The sequence below is a fragment of the Solanum dulcamara genome, chromosome 3, assembly GCF_947179165.1.
Source record: "Solanum dulcamara chromosome 3, daSolDulc1.2, whole genome shotgun sequence".
NCBI classification, from domain to species: Eukaryota; Viridiplantae; Streptophyta; class Magnoliopsida; order Solanales; family Solanaceae; genus Solanum; species Solanum dulcamara.
The window spans coordinates 9,398,951-9,424,298 of record NC_077239.1 but is presented as its reverse complement, the minus strand read 5'-3'; the positions used below and the strand labels follow the sequence as shown (position 1 = coordinate 9,424,298).

General features: G+C 32.6%; 2 protein-coding genes across 2 annotated transcripts; both read right to left on the bottom strand.

Moving 5' to 3' along the window:
* Window positions 1-370: 370 nt before the first annotated feature.
* Window positions 371-2,815, bottom strand: LOC129882381 (chlorophyll a-b binding protein CP29.1, chloroplastic). The gene is made up of 2 exons (XM_055956648.1): window positions 2,240-2,815; window positions 371-870 (listed from the first exon to the last, which is right to left on the bottom strand). The coding sequence occupies exons 1-2, from the start codon at window positions 2,729-2,731 to the stop codon at window positions 505-507; spliced, it is 858 nt and encodes a 285-aa protein (XP_055812623.1). The 5' UTR covers window positions 2,732-2,815; the 3' UTR covers window positions 371-504.
* Window positions 2,816-8,966: 6,151 nt separating this feature from the next.
* Window positions 8,967-12,787, bottom strand: LOC129882380 (40S ribosomal protein S9-2-like). Its single transcript, XM_055956647.1, has 3 exons — window positions 12,679-12,787; window positions 10,884-11,265; window positions 8,967-9,387 (listed from the first exon to the last, which is right to left on the bottom strand). The coding sequence occupies exons 1-3, from the start codon at window positions 12,704-12,706 to the stop codon at window positions 9,204-9,206; spliced, it is 594 nt and encodes a 197-aa protein (XP_055812622.1). The 5' UTR covers window positions 12,707-12,787; the 3' UTR covers window positions 8,967-9,203.
* Between the last annotated feature and the right edge of the window lie 12,561 nt (window positions 12,788-25,348).

The window sequence follows — 25,348 nt, the reverse complement described above, 5'->3', positions numbered from 1 at the left end:
ATTATTGACTCAATGTTAAACATAACTATATGCTCATCGCGAACATTCAATAAGTCAGTTTTAAATTTTGATCGATTTACAACAAAGTACCATATCAACTTGATCACTTCCACCACAAATTCTAAGTTATCAAGGAAACTAGTCATATAAAAAATTACATTTCATTCTTTTTTATGCAGATTCAATTGATCAACTTGTTATCATATCATAACTCTCTAGTATATGCTTTGCATAAAACATATTTCGTTTCATATCGTTGAATCTCTAACTGTGCACCTTCAAAGTGTTTCTGCCAATTCCCCATATCTCAGTATCAATTTTAATGCAGCCTAAAGAAAAACAATAAATAATGAAATATTCGAGCTAAAGATACTGAATGATAAAATCAAACTTAGATTAAACCATAAGTCTGATATAGGCTTCTCCTTGAAGTGTCAAAAGTTACAATTTTTACAAGATGAAGACGAATATAATAATTAATATACGTAAAAACCGTCCTCAACTTTAAGAGAAGAAGCCGAAGGTGTCGAAAATGGTAGTGTGAAGCGGGTCACTCAAGTGGGTAGCCCAGTTGTTAAGTGGGCCTTTTCCAGTAGCAGCAGCTTGGACAGCAAAGCCCAAGAAGGCAACCATAGCGAGGCGAGCATGCTTGATCTCAGCGAGTTGAAGGGTGGCCTTTTTCTCCGGGTCAGCAGCAAGGCCCAATGGGTCGAAGAATGATCCACCAGGGTAAAGCCTTTTTTCTGGGTCAAGCTCGGCGTTCCTTTGGAATTCGATGTATCCAATGACAAGAACCTCAATCCAGATCAATGTTGTAATGGAGAATGGGAGTGGTTGCCCTAAGTAGGATGATCCCTCAATCAACTCAACCTATGCAAATCCAATAAAGAGTTTCACAAATTAGATGTTTCTCTCGGGAGAAACTTTTTGTACTCAATGTTTATATCAAATCAATTTTGATTAGCAATATATATGCTTGCACATAAATTTCTATCACTTAAATAGCTTTTCTTTCTTTTCATTCACAAAAGCTTGTACTAAATTAACAATGTTTATATTATGTTTTCCAAATAGCAACATAGTAATAAAGTTACAATCCTGAAAACTAGCTAGGCAATCATGGACAATGAGGAAAGACTAATCACAACCAATATATATGCGCAGCAATTACCTTACCTCTTCAGGCATCAAATATGATCTAAATTACGTTATATCCGAATTATAGTACCCTTTTTCCTTTAAAATATTCGTTGAAAGGAAGCAATAAATATTACTCTTTCAGAGAATGGCCTAATTTGATTTGGCACAGAATTTAAGAAAATAAATAAAATTTTTGAATCTTGTAATCCTAAATTAAACTTATGTCAAATGTTCAAAAATACGTTTTAATCTTATGGTCTTAAACATAGAAAGATAAAATTAAAGTATTGTAAGAAAAAATAGTCATTTTTTTTTAAAAGATTAAAAAGGAAATTAGGTCTTATTTTTTGAAATAGATGGAGTAAAAAGCAACCAAAACGAGTTACAATAATTGTCAATCTGACTCCGATGAAGAAGAGCTTATTGGCTAAATCATTCAACCTCCGTCACTTTTTACTTGGATTCTATTGACTTAAAGCTCTCCTAAAATTATTTATTAGGGATCTAATTTATTAAATTAATCTTACTAATTATAATTTGAAACTCGAAGTTTGACTGCTATTACTACGTTATGTATTTACTTAATGATAAAGAAAATAACAAATCTAATTTAATTTGTTAAAATTGAGGATAATAATTTTATATTTTTTAGTATACAAAACAAATAAAAAAAAGAAATCGAGAGAATAAAAACAACAAAATTGACGTGAGGAAACGACAAAATATGAAGCATGCATAATTCATAAATGCACTGAAAACTTGTGGAAATTAAAGTTCAAATGCATTTACCACTACATCTATTATTCGTTCAGTGACGATCTACACAAATTTCATATAAAATATACTTAATTAGTACGTAAAACATTTCCATTACATTATAAAGGATATAGTATAATTCAGACGAATGCAGTACCACTGGCCCCGAGGCGGATCTAGAGGAGCACTAGGGTGTTCACTCGAATCAAATCACAAAGTTAGCTTAGTATTTTAGGGATTCAAAAATTTTGAACTACATTTTTATTTTTTGAACCTGCTCAATAAGATATGAAGTATGCATTAACAAGGAATAAGCTTAAGTAAATTGAAGGGAGGGGAGTACCTTTCCAGCGTCTTGCCATGTAATACCAGTGAGCCACTCAACAGTGACTGCACCAAGAGTAGCCAACATAGCCCATCTACCATGGATCAATTCACATTCTCTGAACCTCTGTAGCCCAAACACCTCACTGTAAGGCTGAAACGGAGTCGATTTCACATCAGCAACTTCAGTCCTCGTTCCAATAATGTCACCCGCCAAATTCTTCGCCAAATTCTGATCCAACGAATCCAAATCGTATTGCAAATACTCAGCTGGCTTCCCCAAACCGAACGGATCGAATCCGTAGTCACCGACAAGGCTCCCGTCTAGATACTCCGGTGCCTTAGCTCCTGGGTACCACAACGGTCTATCCGGGATTTGCTTTTTCGCAGCCTTTTTCGGTGCGGCTTTTTTCTTTCCGAATCCGAATCGAGCTTGGACTCTACCGGCGCCGGAGTGAATTTCCGGCAGCCGTGTTCCGATAAATGAGGATGTAGCTGCAGCGGTGGCCATGGAGGAGCTAGAGCTTAGGGTTATGGAAACTCGATCGGGAAATTGGGGATGTGGTGGAAATGTGGAGCTCTATACTTGTGATTATATTCACATAAGGTACTGAGTTTTGATATATGGAGGCGGAGATTTTGACCGTTGGATGAGAGAATGGATTGATCGGACGGTTGAAAATGAATAAGGCCTTATCTAATTCTTATCGTGGCTGATTTTCAGGGATGTGGTTGAAGGACACGTCGGATTTGAAGTCTTGTGGTTGACATGTAACATTGGAGATTAGAGTTGAGTGAATATCTTCTATTTCTTGGGACCATGTAATGAAAGAAGAGTGATAGGATTGGTGGGCTTTTGATTTTCATCCTAGTAAGATTGATGGTAGAGTATTAGTTATGGATTCAAGACTAACTCAAAACTTCATTAGTTTAAGAGCTAATTATTTAGATACATATTAATTTGTAAAAAATTATAAATTTTATCAAATTTTGGTGTATCCAAATACGTTTAGATACATGTATTTTCGGATGCATGGATCAAAATTAGGTATAATTTGTTGTAAATACATTATATTCAAGTGGATTCGCATGTATCTGGCATATATAGAGAAATCTCTCTCTCCTCCCTCTCATCTCACTCGTGTTTCTGGTTTCTGATATCGGATATTTTCGAATCACACCAGATATATGTATCTAATGTGTATCTAGTGTGAGTCGCATGTGTATAGAATACATAAATCAATCTCGCTCTCCCTCCTCCTATTCTCGCTCACCTCTCTCCCTATTTCATGGTAGCAAAAAACATGTATCTAGATGTATCTGACTTGAAATTTGATATGAAATTATTAATTAGTGATATAAAATATAATTATTTCAAACAATAGGGAGAATTAATAAATATGATTGAAATGTTTGTGTAATTAAATAGTTTCTCTAATTTTTATTTAGATTTTATATTTATATTATAATAAAAATTAAATATGTATAAATCTTTTATTTGTGGATCGAGTAATTCATGACAATGAATTTGATGACAAATGCAAAATTCATAAATTTTATTTTTTTGATTCCGTCTCTGAATTGATGAATTGTCACATATATGGAAAAGAAAAAAAAAATCTTGTCATATAGTTAGTAACCTACTAAGTACTATGATCGTTAACTATAGCATAATATAATCATTTTGGCTGTTCAAATTATTGGATTGTTGTTTATTTACTTCCCTAATACCTTTATAGACAGCATTTAGCTTTGCGCAAATTTTCATTTATAAATAAGGTAAGTTTATTAGTATTAACCAGTTCCAAGGAGGATATTCTTTTCTTTAAAAAAAATGAGGAGCCTTGAATTGAAATAAATAGTTGTTCAACTTCTCTATTATCGTAGATTGGACGGAGATACACAATCCAAACCATTATCCTTCTTTATTCATTATTTTTTTAAGGAAAATATTCAAATATGTCATCGAACTTTTAGAAAAGACTCATTAATGTCATTCGATAAAAGTTTGGCTCATCTATGCCATTATTTTTTAACTCCGATTTTGCAAAACCACCTAAACAACTTTTAACAATTTTCTATTGGAGTTTTTGAATCAGATGTACTTTTTTGCTATTCTTCTTCAAGAACACCAAAAATTTAAATTTCCAACTTCTTCAATTTTTCACAAAATCACCTCAAATTTCAATAGTAGCATCCCTCCGAGTTAGATATCAAAACTCAATATCTTTTAAACTCGAATTCAACCTAATCCAACAATACACACTTAAAATTTCTTCAAAGTTTCAAACTTTAACCTCTTTTAATGATAAATTTTCTCTGCAACTCCAAATCACTTGAAATTTTGAACATAGATCCATAAATACTATTTTAAAGTTCACTATGTCTATGTTCAAAATTTCAAGTGATTTGGAGTTGCAGAAAAAAAATTACCATTAAAAGAGGTTAAAGTTTTAAAACGTTGAAGAAATTTTAAGTGTCTTGTTGGATTACGTTGAATTCGAGCTTAAAAGATATTGAGTTTTGATATTTAGCTCGGAGGGATGCTACTATTGAAATTTGAGGTGATTTTGTGAAAAATTACAGAAGTTGGAAATTTGAATTTTTGGTGTTCTTCGTGTGTTCTTGGTGTTCTTGAAGAAGAAGGAGCAAAAAAAGTACATCTGATTCAAAAATTCTAATAAAAAAGTGTTAAAAGTTGTTTAGGTGGTTTTGCAAAATCGTAGTTAAAAAATAATGGCATAAATGAGACTTTCTCAAACAGCAATGGCATAGATGAGCCAAAACTTTTAACAGATGGCATAAATAAGCCTTTTCTCAAAGTTTGATGGCATATTTAAGTTTTTTTCCCTTTTTTTATTAATAAAGCAAATAACCATATCTAATGCAGAGTGAAAGAGATGAATCCATTGTTAGGAATCATTTTTTTCTGTATGAATCGATATTCATTCCAAATCCTTTCCGATATCTTCCAAGAAAAATATTTAATTTGAATCCCAAGTTGATAGATTAGTGTGAGCTTATCCATGCAGTTATCGAGTCTTTGAATAAGAATTCGTTTTCTGAAAAATTCTGACTTCATACTTTGGTGGGTCTCCGAGATCTTTGACCTATATTAAAGGGATATCTATCTAATCCAATTGATTGCGTTAATTGAATTATTGATTAGAAATGAATTTTCTAACTTTTGACTACATATCATTAAATGATAATAGGCGCACACTTGAAAGATAGCTCATAAAGTCACAAAAATCGTTGGATAATTGATTTATATGGATCAGGATTATATGTGGAGCTACCATGCTGGAGAAGATGAAGTATGCTCATGAAGGAGCTGGTAGGAGCTTTTATCATGGTGGCACTCTCACATGGTTCATCCGTCGCGAGAGTGTAGCAGAGGAGTAGGCAAACACCCGTTCGATCTACTAGCTCAAACATATCAACGGCCTATAGTCAAATCTAAATGAAGGCCTTAAGTTTTATTTTTTTTCTTTAATGAAGTTTTCTTTGTCAATTCATTTAATCTTTCTTAATACATGGTATTTTAGATTTGTCAAATTTTTAGAACATGTTTGAAAAGCTACAATGTAATTGAGATTTGATGTAATTACACTCTTTGACATGCGGCTGAGATAGTTTGGGCATGTGAAGAGGAGAGACACAGATACCCCAGTGCAGAGGTGTGAGAGGTTGGCCATGGATGGTTTCAGAAGAGGTAGGGGTAGGCCGAAGAAATATTAGGGAAAGGTGATTAGACAGGATATGGCGCAGTTACAGCTTACCGAGGACATGACCTTAGATAGAAGGGGGTAGAGGGCCCAAATTAGGGTAGAAGGCTAGTACATAGTCTCGTTATTCTTCCTTATTAGTAGGTGCATTAGAGCACTATAATTTTATTTTATTTTTGTGCTCTGATTTTTGTTATTATCTATTACTTTCTGCGCTTTGATTACTCTATTTTATTTGTGTGGCTTTCGCTATATGCTTTTTCATATCGCTTTGCACTTTTTAGCCGTATCTGACCTATTTTTATGCTTTCATTGAGCCGGGGGTCTTTTGGAAACAGCCGTCCTACCTTAGTAGGAGTAAGGTCTGCGTACACTCCACCCTCCCCAGACACCACATTGTGGAATTTTACTGGGTTGTTGTTGTTGTTGTTGTAATATTTTCTAAATATATATTTTTTATTTTTTTATTTATATTTTATTTCATTCTCATTCTCAGTCTTTACTTTTTCATTCCATGTAATTTTTCATATTATTTATTTATTATTCTATTTCTTTTTTAAAATAATTTTGTTAGTATTCTAATTTTTAAAATCGTCTTTATGTATGTTGTGTTAAAATTTGATATAAGAGCATTATGTTAAATTTTTTGTTTTGAATTTAGGATTTATGCCATATTTTCAATATCATTTGTTTTAGTACTATTGACTTGATATATCACATTGCAAAACATTTATATTTTAGTTAAACTTGATAGATTATTTTTTTGTCAAATGTTTTAATAATTTTATGACATTATATTTATAATATTAACATTTTTGTCAAACACACATTTCATGATGTTCATAAAAATCTTATATTTTTAGTTTATTTGATTAAATTATTTAAATATACTAATTTAAAAAATATAAATAAATTATTTTTTATAATATTAGTTAAGAACATATGTTTATTAATTAATATTTAATTTAATATCATTTATAAAGATCCTTATTTGTCTAATATAAATTTTAAATTTAGAAAATTAACTTTTATTTTTAAAATTTAATATAACCTTATAATTACACTTGTGCAACCAAACAGAACAATTGTAATTACATTGGAATTACATTGTGGCAAACAAACAGGTCATTGTAATTACTAGACTGTGTAATTACTAAGCTAATAATTACACCAATTCCAATTACTAAATGGCTTTCCAAACAGACCCTTAATAATTCTTTCCTCTTATATAATTAAAAAATTTATATTTTTTACAAATAATACCTAATATCTATTTTTATAAGTATCTATAAACTATTATTTCTCTAGATAAAAATGAGGCCCCTCAAATAAGGAGGTCTAAGGCTATTATCGTTTTTTTAGTCTTGTTAAGCTGCCCCTAAATACAACCAATACAATCAATAACAACAATCATTATTTTCCTCTTCTGCTCTCGTTTCTTTATTTACCATTTCATCACAATCCTTATTGATAAACAAAAATTAAAGTAAAACTAATTTGAACAGAATATTAAAAAAAAAAACTATCTAATTTAGCTTCAAAAATTTATCTAATTAACTCTCGAAAAGAAAAAAATCAACACTTATTTTGAAGAAAAGAAAGGATTGTAATTTAAACAAAACTAATTTTAACAAAACATTTAGAAAGAACAAAGGAAGCAACACTAATAGAAAATAAATTTAAAAATAGAAAATTCACTCCAAGATTAAAGTTTTACGGAGGAAATTGCAAATGGGGTGTCTCTAATTCGACCAAAAGTAAAAAAGAAATAAATCAACAATCCTGATGATCAGGAATTTGACGCACATTACTAACATCCAACAAAACGAATAAAATTCAATTTCACACTTAATACTTTCACTTTAGGGGCAATTGCATAATCATATAAATTATTACTAATAACTTAATAACGCACCACGCTTCCACTGCGCCACTTTGATGTTGTTGTTATTAATTGTCAATACAATTATTATATTGAAAATCCTTACCACTGTTAGTTTTTTTGACAATATAACTAGTTACAGATAAGCTATTTTACATTTGTCATTTTATTTTATTTGTAATAATTACGAATGAAACTTTTAATAATCATACAATGAAAAAAAGAAACATTAGAAAAACATGAAAACATAAGTTACACAAAATTTACTACATTATAATTACAATTGTGCTGGCAACAAGCTATATTCGTAATTTTGATATCTAAGAAAAAAAGATTTCCCATAAAATAATAGACACTAGATTAAAAAAGAAAGAAAAAAGATATGTGAAATTTTTTGTTTATACGATGTGCAACTTTAGTTAGTAAAATTGTCATGCAAAAATATTGAGCCATTTTTTACTTTTCACAAGTTTTGATGATAATTGCTACAGAAAATGATAAAAAATGCATTCAACATGTTAGAAATGACTAAGAAATTCCCTTCAATCCACTTATTTGAATGAAAAATGCCCTTAAAATTAAACTTAAGTTCAAAATTGTCCCTCCTTTTGACAGATTTTAATGTGACATAACAAAAAAATTAAATATGTGACATTATTTTTAAGGAGAACAAAGGAGTTAACCTACCACGGATTGCTGGTAAATAAACAGAGAATTGTTAAGGTCAAAAACAAATAAATTGGACATCTGTTAAAATCAACACATTCAATCATGACTACAACCCGCACTACCCTAGCCCCTTGAGGGCCTTGCCATAAACAGAGTGTTTGCATTACCCAACAACAACATCATTGGCAAACTTTGGACATCAGATTAATAAATACTTAATCTGGAAAATCAGCATTTCAATTCTTGACTAACACTACGCACACAAGGAGGAAGTTAAAATTCAATCATAAGCCATCATGCTGTAAACATACATACTCATGACTATTTTGATCATAAACGCAGAGGGGAGGACAGGGACCAAAGAGAGGGATTGAAGAATAAATTTATGCATCCATTTTAACACTAGCGAGAAGGGAAAACAGTAAAGAAAAACTTAATATTGAGAAAACCTAATCCATATCAAGAACTTAATCCAATTAAACTGGCAGTTAAATACTACCAGGTATATTGGTCCAATAATAAATTTAGACCAAAGCCTAACGAGTACTTGACAAGTACGAAATCCAACTCTTAAATTTTCCACGACCTTTGTTAAAAACATTGCTAACATATGAAAGGTGCATAAAAATGCAGAAACATAAAACAAGAAAGGAAGTACAACATAGGCAAAAGTACAAAATCCAAAGGTAAAATAAGATAAGAGCTCATTCGTCATCTTCCTCGTCTCCATCACCACCAGCTGCCTTCTTTGCAGCAGCCTTTTGGTTCTTTCTCTTCACTCTTCCAGGGCGCCCACCACCGAATGGACTGGTGAGAGAGAAGTCAATGTGCTTCTGGGAGTCCACTCTCACCATAAAAGAAGCAACGTTCACCACCTGCCTACCAACTCTGTATGACAACATCATTAAATCGTTAAAACATACTCTACATTACTGATAAACTGATAATAGCCCAATGTGAAAGATCCCAGAAGACCCGAAATGGGCAGGGCAAGCAAAAGTGTTTATGTTACTACCACTGTTCACTTTTTAGTTAGTCCACTTTGACTTTGCATGCTCTTTAACAAATAATGATTGATATGAACATTTTACTACAAATACCCTTATTAATTGAAGTTTAGTACTCCTTCCGTTTCAAAAAGAATGACTTACATTCATGTTTAGTCTGTTTCAAAAAGAATGACATCTTTCCTTTTTTGACAACACTTTAATTTTGGCTTTCCACGATGTTTAAGGCCACAAAATTAAAAGACAGTTTGATACATTTGACATAACTTTAATTTAAAACCACAAGATTGAAAAATCTTTTTTATTTTCTTAAACTCTGTGTCAAGTCAAACTAGGTCATTCTTTTTGAAAGAAGAGAGTATTAGGTTTTGATAAATGATTTGGAGAATAAGTAATTAATGCGAAGGGTAAAACATAGAAAAAATAATTGTCTATCTTAATATGTTAAAAGTGACAAATAAAATTGAAAATCTATTTTTGGAATATTGGACAAGTAAAGTGACGGAGGAAGTAACAAAAGTACTAAATAAAGAACAAATAATTGACACACATTCCTTTCTTCATTTCCTTTATTAAAATAAAATTGCATGTGGAAGTTTAAGTAAAACAGTTTTACATGCTGCTATGTATTTCTTCAGTAATGCAAGATATCACAACTACACTATAATATACAGCTTGATTCCATAACAATTTGCACAAAAGGAAATCACAGATTATTGAATTGGTTAATACCTTCCAAAATCAAGACAAGTTTAACCTCTCAGCTAATAGAGACCAACAAACAATCTTCACAACATCAGACTATGAATTATTGTTTCAAGGTGAGGCATCTTGTTGGGCCTTCAGATATGTCATGAAACTTTTTGGTATAGAAGCACATCTTGGATAAATAGATGTGTTGAGAAGAGGTTTTCAAAAGGAAAGCAAAGAACTCAGGAAGGCCTTTCAAAAAGATGGAGAACCCAAATATGATAACTTTTTCCATGGAAAAGCACATTAATCATCAACGAACATGAGGATTCATGATGATTTGATTATTTGACTACATTTTGCTAGCCCTCGCCATATGGCAACCATCCTCCTTTATATCATAAGTTCATTTTAGTAATTTTTCAAACTCCAAAAAAATTATTATGTTAACTCAAACATAATATTTATCTTAAAGCTCATTAATATAAAAGAATCCTATAGCATTCCTATATAGTAGTTTATCGTTTGCCTAATAACATTTAAATATGTCACATGATGTCTTATCATTATAGCAATTTCTTTGTTTCACTTCAGAAGTCCTGCTGCCAAACATTTACTACCAAAAAGAAAAAAATAGACTGATTAATTTATTTGAACTGTGTCACTAAAACTATAATATGTTATTACCTGATATGCCTTTGTCGAATGAGCACTCTAGCATGGTGGATTGATTTGGCCATGCCAGTCTTGAAGACGAGGGTTTGGAGACGACGCTCAAGAAAGTTCTCGACAGTGAGGGCTAAGACATAATCAAGCTTGTTCTGGCTCTCATCCAATAACCCATATCTGTTCATCCTTCTCAAGAGTGCTTCACCTTCAAAAATACGACGTGGGTCTTTCTCATCCAAGGTCAGAAGCATTCTTGCAGCATTTCTGATACGGCTCAAAGCATACTGAACTCTCCAAAGCTCCCTCTTGCACCTCAATCCATATTCTCCGACAAGCTTTAACTCTGCATCCAATCGCTCCTTCTCATATGGGCGTCGAGGCTTCTTAAAGGTCTTCCCATCTAGTTACACATCAAACGTTAAGAACATGAATAAAGCAACATCTTGATATATTAGCAAAATAGAAGATAGAGACAATGATTCATATCTCCAGAGACTAGTACAACAAATGCTGCTGCTACAACATCTCAATCCCGGACTATTTGGGTTAAATTGCTTATCCATTCACTCTCTTTTGTACTGTTCTATTCCAACACTAAATTTTGCTTCCCTCAAGGCTAGTTACAGGTTCTCCACCACTAGAGGATCTTCAGACCTCATAATTGTAACAACGTCAACGTACAAAACACTAAACAATCCAAAGGAACTCCTAAATAATTACTGTAACAGTAAGTGCACCAACAGAATTGAACATTAATCCCAAATACTGTTTCTATTAAATTAATCTCCGAAGGCTAGCAGATTATCAAGAAGTGATCTAAGACAAGTTATCAGCTAATCATTTAGAGATGGTAGTCCAATACAATATCACTGAGTAATTGAATCATAATAAAAGTTCAACCTTTTCAATTTTATATCTTGACAAACGATAATACATCACAACCTTCAAATATGTATACAAATACAGTGCATCTGACCGCCAACAGAACATAGATGAATTGGACAATGACCAAGCATCCAATTATTTTAAATGAGTGGAATTGATCAAAACATATCAAAGACGCTGTACATTATTCCAAATAATTTGCTCACCACTCCTCAAGGCCGATCATGAGGTCGAATTATCATTCCAGATTTTCTGTCATATACATTTCCATTATGTTACCTAACCAAACCATTCACATATCAAAGACGCTGTACATTATTCCAAATAATTTGCTCACCACTCCTCAAGGCCGATCATGAGGTCGAATTATCATTCCAGATTTTCTGTCATATACATTTCCATTATCTTACCTAACCAAACCATTCACCTCATGTGACAAAGTCAAAAAGGTAGTTTCTAAAGCAACAGGATAAAAGCAACCGACTTAGAAACTTGCACGGGGCTGGGTTATCAAAAGTCAGTTTTGCCATGGAACAATGTGATACTCCCAGAGCACAGAGTTACAGTTATGACTTAAACTTGTCGAATCAAATTGCTTAATGAAATTCTGTACAACAGATTGTCAATTTTCAGGGATGCAAAATAGGTTGTGAAATAGCTATAACGCCCATTATATTGGGGGATCAACTGTATCTACAATTCAGCTGACCTATATGCATTAAGCTGTCAATTTTTTAAAAAAAATTATATGTTTATTCTAAATTCAAACATTACCGAACTAAAATCAAGGATCAGGTTCTCTATTATACAAAACCAAAACTCATTCAATGTGTATTTAGTCGGACAAATTCTTAGAAAAATGATATTTAGCATACACATTGCGTAGGAACAAGAAAGAGAAGGAATTTGAACAAAGCTGAATACTTACAGTTGCGGTAAAAGGAGACATGCACCATATTTTCCGGTCACCGACACTGCCGTCGACGATCTGCTGAAGAGAACAGGAATGTAGAAGGTGAAAAAAACGAGGGTTTTGAAGTGTACAAATTTTCTTATATTGTTTCCTCTTGACAAAACCCTAACGGGCCACGATTGTGTCTCAAAACTGAAACGGGTTAAACATTAAGCCCAACTGAGTTCTGATTACAGCGAAGCCCAATAATTTGGGTGTACAATGACCCAAGTGAGTAGAACTTTGACGTTGAAATTACACCCAATGAACTTGAAACAAATCAACGATTTTGAACTTTTGACTCCCGCTTGTCAATGAAAAAATGTTCAAGGTCAAAAATAAAAAATATTGCACATGGGACAAAAAATATTGAACTCATAGGACAAATAGAACTAAAAATTTAAGATCATTCATTTTTCAGGTCATTCTTGTAAATCACCCGACCACTCATCTTATATTTCTAGAAAAAAAACATGAATAGCCATTTTTCAGTCATTCACTATCGTGGAGTTTCAAAACCAATAAGAAAAACTCCAGAATAATAATTTGGAGATTACCTTATAATTTCACAAGCAAAATTTAAAACACCAAAACAGCGACTATATTTCAAAAATAGGGTCAAAAATGGTCGATGGGTGTTATTTCTACTGTATGTCTCCCTTCCAACTAGGGTTGTTCACAGTTTTGGTTAAAATCAAAACCAAACCGAAAATTTAATCAAATCGAATAAAAAACGACATTTGGTATGGTTTGATTTGATTTGGTTTTAAATTTGAAAAACCGATAATATTTGGTTTGGTTATGGTTATAATAAAAAATAATCAAATAAATAACCAAACCAAATCGATAATTATATACATAAAATTTATAATTATTTATATGTATAATATTAGCTTTTCATAAATAATTAAAGATATTTTATACCTTTTAATTATTAATTTAAGATGGTCGAAGTACTTTTAATTATATTATGGATTCTCTGGTTAGTTTAGTTTAAATATGTAATTTTTTCATTTTAATGGACAAAGTTGTTTGTATTTTGAAACATCTATTTGACTTATTCTTTTAAATTTAAACTGTGTTGCAAGTTTGGTCCACCTGATTTGCCATCAGCATGTCTTTTCCTCAATATGCAGCAAAGTTCTCCCTTATGGGCCGTGAGGAAAAAAGAGCATCATAAGAAATTTGAAGAATGTAGAGAGAGAATATTTGAATTATCCCGGCTAGTCATAAACTGAAAAATCGAACCAAACCGACAATAACCAAACCGGTGGTTATTATTTTACTTGGTTTGGTTATGATTTTAGACATTTAAAAATCGATTAAATTAATTTGATTATGGTTTTAATCAATAACCGACCCAAACTGGACCATGAACACCCCTACTTCCAACTACTCTTTCAATTTAAACTTTAACTCATGCCCTCAAAATTTACCACAAACTTTATAGCAAAATAAAGTGTGATTTTTACATTATGTAGCCGCCCATCAAAAGTAATAGTTGATAAATATGTATTTTATATATTTAGATAGTGAATTAAATTATTTTTTATTGTAAGCCTAATATGCAACTTTTCTAAACAAAAACTGCATAATAATTATTTGATCTTGTTGATTCCTTGACAAACTAGAGCCAAAATTTGTTAACTACTAACTTCTTCATGAATGTTGTTACCAAGCAAAATGAGGACTCATTAAAAAGGTAAATTATATCTTATGAGATTTTCAAATTAAATAAAATTCTTTAATTGTTTCAATCAAGGATATAGGAGAATCATAATTTATTCTAAATAATGATATTCTCAAGTCGGGTCCGGTCATGTAACAATGCGAATCGTCGTTAATTAAGATTAGAAGAAATTGCAAGAAAATTTACTCAATTGAGTCCCATCATCCCGCCAAAGCGGGATGGTTCCGCCATAGCGAGGCCGCCAGAGCGGGAATGTGGTCGCTAGAGCGGGAGAACGTGGGATAGAACTTAAATCACGATTTTTTTATTTTCCCTACTTATTCCAAGGGTAGGTTAGAGGCGAGGGTTACTGCAAAAACCCTCCAAAGGCTGCTCCTGACTGGGGAAGAAGAGGGGAAAGAATCTTAGCATTGGAAGGTTTTCAATGGGTGGAATTCAGTCATGTCTTGCCCATAGGATATTTGGAACTAAGGATTTCAACCATATTATCTCTTCATAGTTGCTTGGCATCCAGGTAGGCTAGGTTTCTTTTATCTGAGTAGTTAAATCTATACACATTGTGTAGTATAGAAGGGAATTTAATGAGAAATCATATAACTAAACTATGAATCATGGATCATGGGCATAAATTTGGGTGACATTAGTGGTCTAACTTGAAGTAACCTGGGTAAGAAAGTTATGTAATGATTTTGGGAGAAGTTGGTTGTGATGTCATGGTATTCATACAGGTGAAGTTGTAAAGGTCATAGTTGTATGTACATTGATATAAATTATGTGGATATTGGTGATAAACCTTAGGGGTTAATAACGTAGTGATGTTTTGTTTTCCGTATATGTTTCATGTACTTGTTAAATTATTTCATGGTATGCATGTGTGGACATGACTAGGGAAGAACATTATTTAATAGGTGAAATGACCATTTATTGGCCTGTGTGGTGATGATTCGGTTCTTGGTGATATAATGTGGATTATTATTGGTAAATTATAGTTGATCTACATAACTGGATCGATTATCACGTTCTGACACATATTTGGATCGGGTGTCACGTTCTGATACGTTATTGAATCGGATGTCACGTTTTGACATATATATGACTGAATTGGGTCCCTTGAGAGGGCTAACTCTGTGGGGGGAGGGTTTCCATGAGAGGACCCGATGATGTTTGTATTTTGTGTAATAATGAGGTTAGTTGCAAATGAGTTAGGGAAAGAGAACTTATAAAGGAACCCATTGAAATATGGTATGTTAGTTATAAAGAATTGTGAGTAAGATGATGGATCAGATTAGGCCTCAATGTGATATATGGGATATTCTATATTCATAGGTTTAGGAGTGGGGGTTGCTTGTTGGCAAGGAGTTGTTCTATTTGATTTGTAAATTTAAGATAGTGGGATAGTAGTGGTTACTTAGAACGTGTAGTTAGTTATGAGGTATGGTTATGGAATGGCTAGAGATCCCTATGTTGTAAGAAAATTGGATTAAGACCAATAATAGTTGAGTGGAACCATTGAGTGGCTAAAGTTGTTGGGTGGTAACTATTAGAGTGGAGTGAGCAGTAGTATGGTGGCCCATAACCCACAAGTCTCAAGTTTGTAACCAGAATGGGTAGTGAAACCCTGGTCAATAGAGTGGTGAAGACTATAAGAGTGAGTGAAGGAGTTTCCTAATAGGTTTGGGTGGACATGATTATAAAATTTAATTGTTATGATCTTTCTTATTTTTCTATTCATATACTATGCAGTGGTATCAGATTGATCGATGATTCCACTTGGCATAGTCTGATTGTAGCATCAGTGATGTCTTTTAGGTGTAGGTGAAGACAACTATCCAACAGCTTATGCTACTTCTTCCTTACTAGTGGGAGTTGTGTCATTTATTTTATCTATACCTTGTACTCTTAAAAGCTCTTGTACCTGTTTTAGACTAGTATCCTTGGGATTATGTATTATGTGTATGAACTAGTTTGATACAAACTTAAATGAACAATTCAGGCTTAAATTACTTAAGTTGCTATAAATTCCGCAATGTTCTTCCATATAAGGGTTAAGAATTCTCCTACTTAGGTTGTAGAATGGGTACCCGCACGGCCCTGTGGGTTGGATCGTGACAAATCATGAGTCAAAGTCAAGATTAAGAGTCGAGTCTCTTATTAGGAATAGGAATCTGATCTCAACTAGGGATCAAGCTTAGGGTTGGGTTCCAAGTCGCGATCGCGATTGGAAATCGAGTTTTGAATTGGGAATGAAATTGGTTTCCATTTGGGATTAGGAGTAGGGGTGGAAAAATTAAACCCAACCCATTTAATTTTGGATTGGTTATTGACTCGACCATTCATTAGCTCAATCAATTTCAACCCAACACATTTCAACCTATTAAAAATTAAATTGATATGTAATTCGAATTGGTTAATGAGAAACCTTGTTAAAATATTTTTAAAAACTTTTATTTTTCAATTTGATATGTTATGTATAGTCATAATAAAGAAAAATAATAATTTTATTAGGTACTAAAATAGTTTAAAAGAATAAATAAAATAATTAAGCTTAGTAAAAATTGGGAGGGGTTAGGTCTTGACCCGTTATATAACACATTACCTAACTCATTTTGACTCAAATAAATTTGGATTAGGTTGAGTCTTGACCCAATTGTTGTCTTAACCTATTATGATCAGCCCAAACTTGATCCAACCCTCCCAATTGTCACCCCTAGTCAGGAATAAGGTCCCAAGTCGGGTGGTGCGGATGAAGGAGAGTCATGGTACTAGCAAACTCTGTATTTTTTGTACTCATACTACTCTTGTTGTATTTTTTATGCAAATATTGATGCTAGTAGACCCCATTGACCCCGATCATTTGAAATTGCGTCTTCTTCGAAGTTGTGGTGAGCCTAAAATAGAATCTTAACCATTTAATTAACTCTTTAATTTACTCCTTCACTACAAATCACCTCTCTGTCTCTGTCTCTTTCAAAACCAAGAGTATTGTTAATAGAGGTACAACACACAATCACTATTGGGCGGAATAAAATAAAAATTCCAATTTCGTGATGATTTGTTTTTATCAAATGGCTTATCTCCCGAAGTTGAAGTCGTAGATTCAATGGATTTTTGTCTTGTTTAGTGTTGAATCACACACGACACCAAAGTAAGAAGAGGAAATTGGTGATGATCGCTTGCTTGTTTCCACTTTCTCACTATGAATTGATTTGATTTATGGTATCTTTTATTATTATTATTTTAAATGTATTTTGCAATATTTTTGAATTCATGAATGGCTAAAGACGATTTTAGGTATATGCGTATTTATTTAAAAAAATTAATCTTTTCTTCTTATTATTCTAATAATAAAAATGTATATATGCACAATTCACAAACACATATGATACTGACTTATTTGATGAATGTATCAGTGCATATATGATATTAGTTACATGTATTCGAATATATGGTATGATATTAATACCGGATACATCAATTTTATATTGGATACACCCAATAAAATTGATATTCGATACCTGAGATGAAATTAATACCAGATACAAGAGATAAAATTAATACCGGATATAGCTACACTATATTCAAACAGATACATAAAATTTGGGCAATATAAATACATCGTGCAAACACAATATAGTAAAATATCTCTAAATTAATATTATACGATCATGAAATATTATTATTTTATAGAAGTATCATTTAATAAATTAACTTTTATTAATTTAAAGAGTGTTTTTGAGATTCAACTCACTTATGAAAATGACATTCATAAACTTGAGGTCATGATTAATGATCTCGCTTACTGCAATAAAATAAATGTCAATAGTCTACTGGATTATTCAAGTGAAAATGATACATATCAAGCGGTACAAAGCTTAGAAAAAATTATGTATACCATCGGAGAAAATAATGTTGATGATAAAGTTGCAAACGATACAATACATTTGGAACTAATTATATGTAAGAAAACACTTATCGAGTCTAGAATTCTTCACATTTTTTGGTGCAGTTCCAAAAGACAACACCAGAACTTTTGAATACAATAAGAAAAGTTAGAAATAAGCTTCAACTAGATTTAAATTTTAACAAAAAATAAAAATAAACACTAGAATCATATTTAACTAAATTTTCTTAGATATTATTGTAACTTTAAAGAATTATTAAATTATAATATCAAGGGACCATATGTTTATATAGGGGTTTTCTGAAAATATATTATCTTATCATCATATCGAAATCAATTATTTTTTTCATTGAAGCAAGTGGGGATCGGAGAAAATATTATCTTAGAGAATTTATTAATTTATCGGGAATCAATTTAGAGAGGTTTTACTGCAAAAGTCATCGTGAATCACAGATCTAGTAATTTGAATTTTTTAAAGTCTAATCCATATACATTTTTCTAATGATGAGTAAACACTCAGTAACATTCAAATGCATTATATAAGTTTCAGATACATGTTTGTTGGAGAAGAAATCTAGGGAATAATTGGAGAAGAAATTAAGGAAAGAACCTGTGATTTGGTCCTAAATTGACGTGTTTCAGTTACATTTCATATTTAGGCACACATTATTAGATGTATCTTCTTAGCATGTATGCGAGATGCATGTGTTTGGACGTATCCGATACATGTATCTGGGATTAAAAATATGATGAAAATGATAATATCGAAAACTCACGAAAAAACAGGTAATTAGCCCTACACTTGTGGAATTTGTATTGTTTACCCTAAAATAAATTTAAAAGTGCTTAAAACAATCCAAAAGCCTTAGACTAGGCAACCCCAACTTTATTTAGCGTTAAGTAATAATTTTGATAAAATTGTTAAAATAGATTTGGTCCTTAAGGCCCTAGCCCAACCATCTATTAGAATAGGTTGAGAACTAAGACTTATAAGCCCAATCCATGTTAGCAGGTTGGCACTTGAAGCTTGAATGAGGCTGAGTCGGATCGATTCATGGGCAAAATACTATTTACTTTAATTAAAACTTTAAAAGAAAATTGTGAAACAAGATGTAAAAACTAAGAATAGTAATACTGAATAAGTTTTAATATCTTACACAAAACTTTACTTATTTAGCGTAAAATTCTAATCATTAAGTATAAAAGTTGTATTCCTGATTGCTATTTAATTTAAACTTAAAATTTGTAAATAATAATAATAAATAGTAATTACCGAATAAGTTTTAGTATCTTGCACAATTTTTACTACTAAATCATTGATACTAAATTTTTATTCACCAAGTTCAAAAATTGCATTAATCATAAAAATATATACAGATATTTGTTGCTACTTCAAAATCGATTGCATTACTTTACCCAAATTCAAAACGATACTATTTTTAGTGAATTTTAATATTATTAATTTTTGATGTGTAGTTATTTGACAATCCTAATATTTATCTAATTAAATTTACATATGAATATAGACGAAAATGATATTAATTAAGACAACTTTACGAAGGAATTCAAACACGCTTCACAATATATTTGTACTGAATATGTTATAAATTATCGTAGAATTGTGTAAGTTCATATAATCGTATCTCAAAAATATTAACAAATTATCATATGTATAAGTTCAAATATAAATTACTAAGATTTTTTGAATTAAAAAAATAAAAAAAATGAAGGGCTAGCTAGCAACCTTTTTAGAGGTGGACTGAACAAGATATTTTAGGGTCCTTTAAGATGACGGATTGGTCTGTCGTATCCCATTAAATTTTTTTGCATGTGAGACTTAAGTTGGGCTAACCAGTTTTGACATCTCTGGATTTTACGCCTATATTCATTAAAAAATTTCATAATTTCAATTATGGGTGAAAATTGGGCAGGTTTGGTCCAATTTGGACGGGTCATATTTGTGGGGCCCATTCCATGACTTCATTAGTCAACAATTGCTGCACTTTGTTAGTCAACAATTGTTGCTGCAATTGTTGTCAACAAAGTACAGCTGCAGCCTTTCGGTGAAAAAGTAGCACAATTTATTTGACAAATTGTGAACGGTGAAATACAAATTTCGCCTATAAAAGGAGCTATTCAGCTCTTCATTTAGGACACACCAAGATAAGAGAGAAAAAATATTAGAGAGCAAAGTAAGATATTCCATAGACTATAAGAAAATAGTCTGTGAAGAAAAATAGAGAATGAGTGATATTTTTAGTAAGGTGTGAGATCAAAAGAATGTTATTTCTTTTCAGTGTGTGGTAGTCATTTTTGAGTATTATATTTGGTACTACCCAGTGTAAAGTTCTTTAATATAGTGATATCAGTTGCTTCTCTTAGTCCGTGGTTTTTCTCTTATTTAAAAGGATTTCTACATAAAATTCTTAGTGTCATTATTTTCCCATTTTATTTCGTTATTTGGACCATATATATTTTTCTATTAGTCTATATTTTTTTCCAACAAATTGATATCAGAGCAAGGTTTTATCTGAGTATGCTTTATGGTTGCAACATAGTTTTAACTTTCACATCAGAAAAGATTTACTTAAATTTGCAATAATCATATATTTTGGGGAGAAAACGATGGAAGTCAACACTAGTAGAATGGTTACTTTGAATGGTGTTAATTATGTCATTTGGAAGCAAAATATGAAAGATCTGATTTATGTTAAGAATTTTTATCAATCAGTTTTTACCACTGTAAAGCCTGATAATAAAATAAATGAAGAGTGAAATATGTTGCATATACAGATTTGTGGATTTATTAGGTAATGAATTGACGATAATATGTTGAACTATATTTCTGGAGAGACACATGCTCGTACCCTATGGAAGCATCTTGAAAGCTTGTATGCTTGGAAGACTAAAAACAATAAAATATTCTTAATAAAATAGTTGTTAAGTTTAAAATATCATAATGGTTCTCCGATGACAGATCACCTGAAGAATTTTCAGAGAATCATGAACGATTTATCTGCTATGGACGTTAAATTTGATGAAAAAATTCAGGGCTTGCTTATACTTGGTTCCCTACCAGACTCTTGAGAAATATTTAGAACTTTATTGTCAAATTCTGCTCTGAATGGTGTGATCTCTATGGATTCCGTCAAGAGTAGTGTCTTGAATGAAGAAATGAGAAGAAAATCTCAAGGTTATTCTTCTTCATCGGATGTCCTGGTAACTGGCTCTAGGGGGAGAAATAAAAATCGTGGTTCTCAGAATAGAGAACATAGTAAAAGCAAATCCAGAGGCAAACTTAAGGATATTGAGTGTTATCATTGTGGCATGAAAGGACACACAAAGAAGTTCTGCCAAAATTAAAAAGGGAAAACAAAGACAGAGAGGATAATAAAGAAGATGGTAATGAAAATTGTCTAGCCACCATCTCCACCGAAGATCTTGTTATAGTCCTTGATGCAGATCTGATAAATATTGTTTGTGATGAGTCACGGAAAAGAGTAGAAGAATGGAACCTATTATAGATTAGGTGACGAAGAAGAGACGAATGAGCTTCCTTATAGAAAGCTAATTTTTGCGAATCCTCTGATGTTCTACGCAAGCGTTGAGACTTCAGTCGAATGAGTTGAACTCTATTCAACGAAGCACCCATCCCTGTGAAAATTTTCTCGATTTTTGTTGTAGCTGATCTAGAGACATTAATAACCGGTGAGGAGAACACGCATAAGCCGTATGCAGCGGGTCTCAAGTGGACCTCTCAGTAGGATTTGAACCCAAATGAAGTTTTGACACCTTTCGGTCCGGGGCTGCAGTTTTCTCTTTCTGTCAGAAAATGAGCTTCGAAAATATAGTGGTTTAATTCAATGTTATTTGAATAGATCAAGTGAGTAGGAATGCAGTTCCGTGGACCGCTCAATTTCCTACTCGGAGGGATATGGAAATATTGAATTCGGATTGCTGGATACGGGATCCTCATAGTAGGTTGGATCTTATGTCGCTTCTCATGTGACATCAAAGAAGATTTTTTTCTCTTTCTATACTCCTGGTGACTTTGGAACCTTGAGTATGGATAATGAGATTGTATCTAGGGTGGTTGGTGTTGGTACAATTTATTTGGAAACTAGTGTTGGAACTAAATTGGTTTTGAACAATGTAAAACATGAACCTGATGTTCATCTGCACCTAATTTCTGTTGGTATTCTAGATGATGAAGGATATGTTAGTACCAATGGCGGTGGAAAGTGAAAACTCATTAAGGGTTCCTTGATTGTGGCTCTTGATAACAAACGTCGTGGTATATACTGGACTATAACTTCTATTTGTGCCAATATGGTGAATGAAATTGAGAGCGATAACTCATCAACATTATGGCATAAGAGGCTTAACTACATCAATGAGAAAGGACTAAATGTTCTAGCCAAGAAGAAATTATTGTCAGATTTTCAAAGTGCTAAATTAGAAAAGTGTGAGAACCGTTTGGCTAAAAAACAAAATAGAATTTTCTTTAACTCTAATCCTCCTTCAAGAAAGATAGAGTTGCTTGAGTTGGTGCACTTTGATTTCTGTGGTTCAATGAAGATAAAGACTCTAAGTGGTGCACTCTACTTTGTTATTTTCATTGATGACTGCTCAAAAAAGCTTTGGGTCTATGTCTTGAATACCAAAGATCAAGTGTTAGGTGTCTTTAAGCAGTTTCAAGCTTCAGTTGAAAGAGAAACTAGAAAGAAACTGAAATGTATTCGTACTGATAATGGTGGTGAATATTGTGGACCATTTGATGAATATTGCAAGCATCAAGGTATTAGATACCAGAAGACTCCTCCTAAGACTCCTCAGCTTAATGGGTTAGCTGAGAGGATGAACAAGACTTTGATGGAAAGAGTTAGATGTTTACTTTCTGAAGCAAAGTTGCCTAACTCCTTTTAGGGTAGAGCCTTATTGACCGCTGCACATGTTATTAACTTATGTCCTATTTTTGCTTTGCAAAGTGATGTTCCAAATAAAGTTTGGTATGTCAAAGATGTTTCTTATGACCATTTGAGGGTATTTGGTTGCAAAGCTTTGGTACGTGTGTTGAAAGATGACAGGTCTTGATGACAGGTCTAGATGTCAAGATAAGGCAGTGCATTTTTGTTGGATGTGGCCTTGATGAATTTGGTTATAGGCTATATGATTCAAATGAGAAGAAGCTTGCGAGAAGTCGCGATATCATCTTCTTGAAAAATCAAACCATTGAAAATATTGACAAAGCGGAGAAGCTGGAATCTTCAAGTTCAGATGGAGTAGTCCATCTTGATCAAGTTCCTCATACAAGTGTGTATGAGGTTGGTGGGTTTGATGATCACGGTGATGTTCAGAATCAAGTTTTAGATCAACATGTTCACGTTGATAATAACAATGATGTTGTTATTGATGATGCTACTGCTCATAAAGTTGTGGGCGAATCAAATATTCCTCTTAGGAGGTCCACAAGACAACATATTTCTTCCTCTCGTTATTCACCTAATGAGTATATAATACTCACAGACGAGGGTGAACAGAGTGATGAAAGATGAGCATAAGGATCAATAGATTGAAGCCATGCAAGATGACATGAAATCTTTGCATGAGAACCACACTTATGAGTAGGTAAAATTGCCTAAGGGCATGAGAGCTTTGAAGAACAAGTGGGTGTTCAAAGTTAAAGTTGAAGAACATAGCTTGAAGCCCAGATACAAAGCTAGATTGGTTGTTAAAGGATTTGGTCAAAGAAAGGGTATTGACTTTGACGAAATATTTTCTCTTGTCGTGAAAATGTCCTTTATTCATACAGTTCTTGATTTGGCTACTAGTCTTAATTTAGAGATTGAACAGATGAATGTGAAGACGACTTTTCTTCATGGTGACCTAGAAGAGGAGATTTATATGGAACAACCTGAGGACTTCAAAGTAAATGGTAAAGAAAATTTTGTGTGCAAACTCAAAAAGAATCTCTACGGGCTAAAGCAAGCTCCTAGACAGTTGTACAAGAAGTTTGAATCTGTTATGGGAGAGCAAGGCTACAAGAAGACTTCCTTAGATCACTGTGTATTTGTACAAAAAATTTCTTACAATGATTTTATCATCCTCTTTTTATATGTGGATGATATGTTGATTGTAGGCTAGAATACTACCAAAATTGACGAGTTAAAGAGTTGTGCAAGTCTTTTGCTATGAAAGACTTGGGTCATGCCAAGCAAATTTAGGGCGTGAAAATTACTCGTCTCAAGGATGAAAGGAAGATTTATCTGTCACAAGAGAAGTACATTGAACGTGTACTGAAGCGTTTTAACATGAAGAATGCTAAGTCTGTTAGCACACCTCTTACTGGTCATATGAAGTTGAGCAAGAAAATGTGTCCTACAGCTAGGGAGGAAAAATAGAGCATGGCTAAAGTTTCTTATTCCTCCATCGTCGAAAGTTTAATGTATGCAATGGTATGCACTAGACCTGATATTGCTCACACAGTTGGTGTTATCAATAGGTTTCTCGATAATCCAGAAAAACAACATTGGAAAGCTATAAAGTGGATACTCAAGTATCTGAGAGGAAGATCAGATAAATATTTGTGTTTTGGAGGATCAATCTAATCTTGAAGGGATATACAGATACTGATATGAAAGGTGACCTTGATAACAGAAAATCCACTACTGAATATTTGTTTATTTTTCAAGGAGAGCTATATCATGAAAGTCGAAGTTGCAGAAGTGTGTTGCACTGTCTACAACTGAAGCTGAGTATACTGCAGTTACGGAAGCTAGCAAGGAGATGATATGACTCAAACAATTTCTTTAAGGGCTTGACTTGCATCAGAAGGAGTATGTTGTCTATTGTGACAGTCAAAGTGCAATAGACTTGATCAAGAACTCTATGTACCATGCAAGGACGAAACACATAGACGTGAGATATCACTGGATTCGAGAAAAGATAGAAGACGAATTTATGTAGGTTGAAAAGATTTCTACAAATGAGAATCCTGCAGATATGCTAACTAAAGTGGTAACAAGGGATAACTTCAAATTGTGCAAATAACTTGT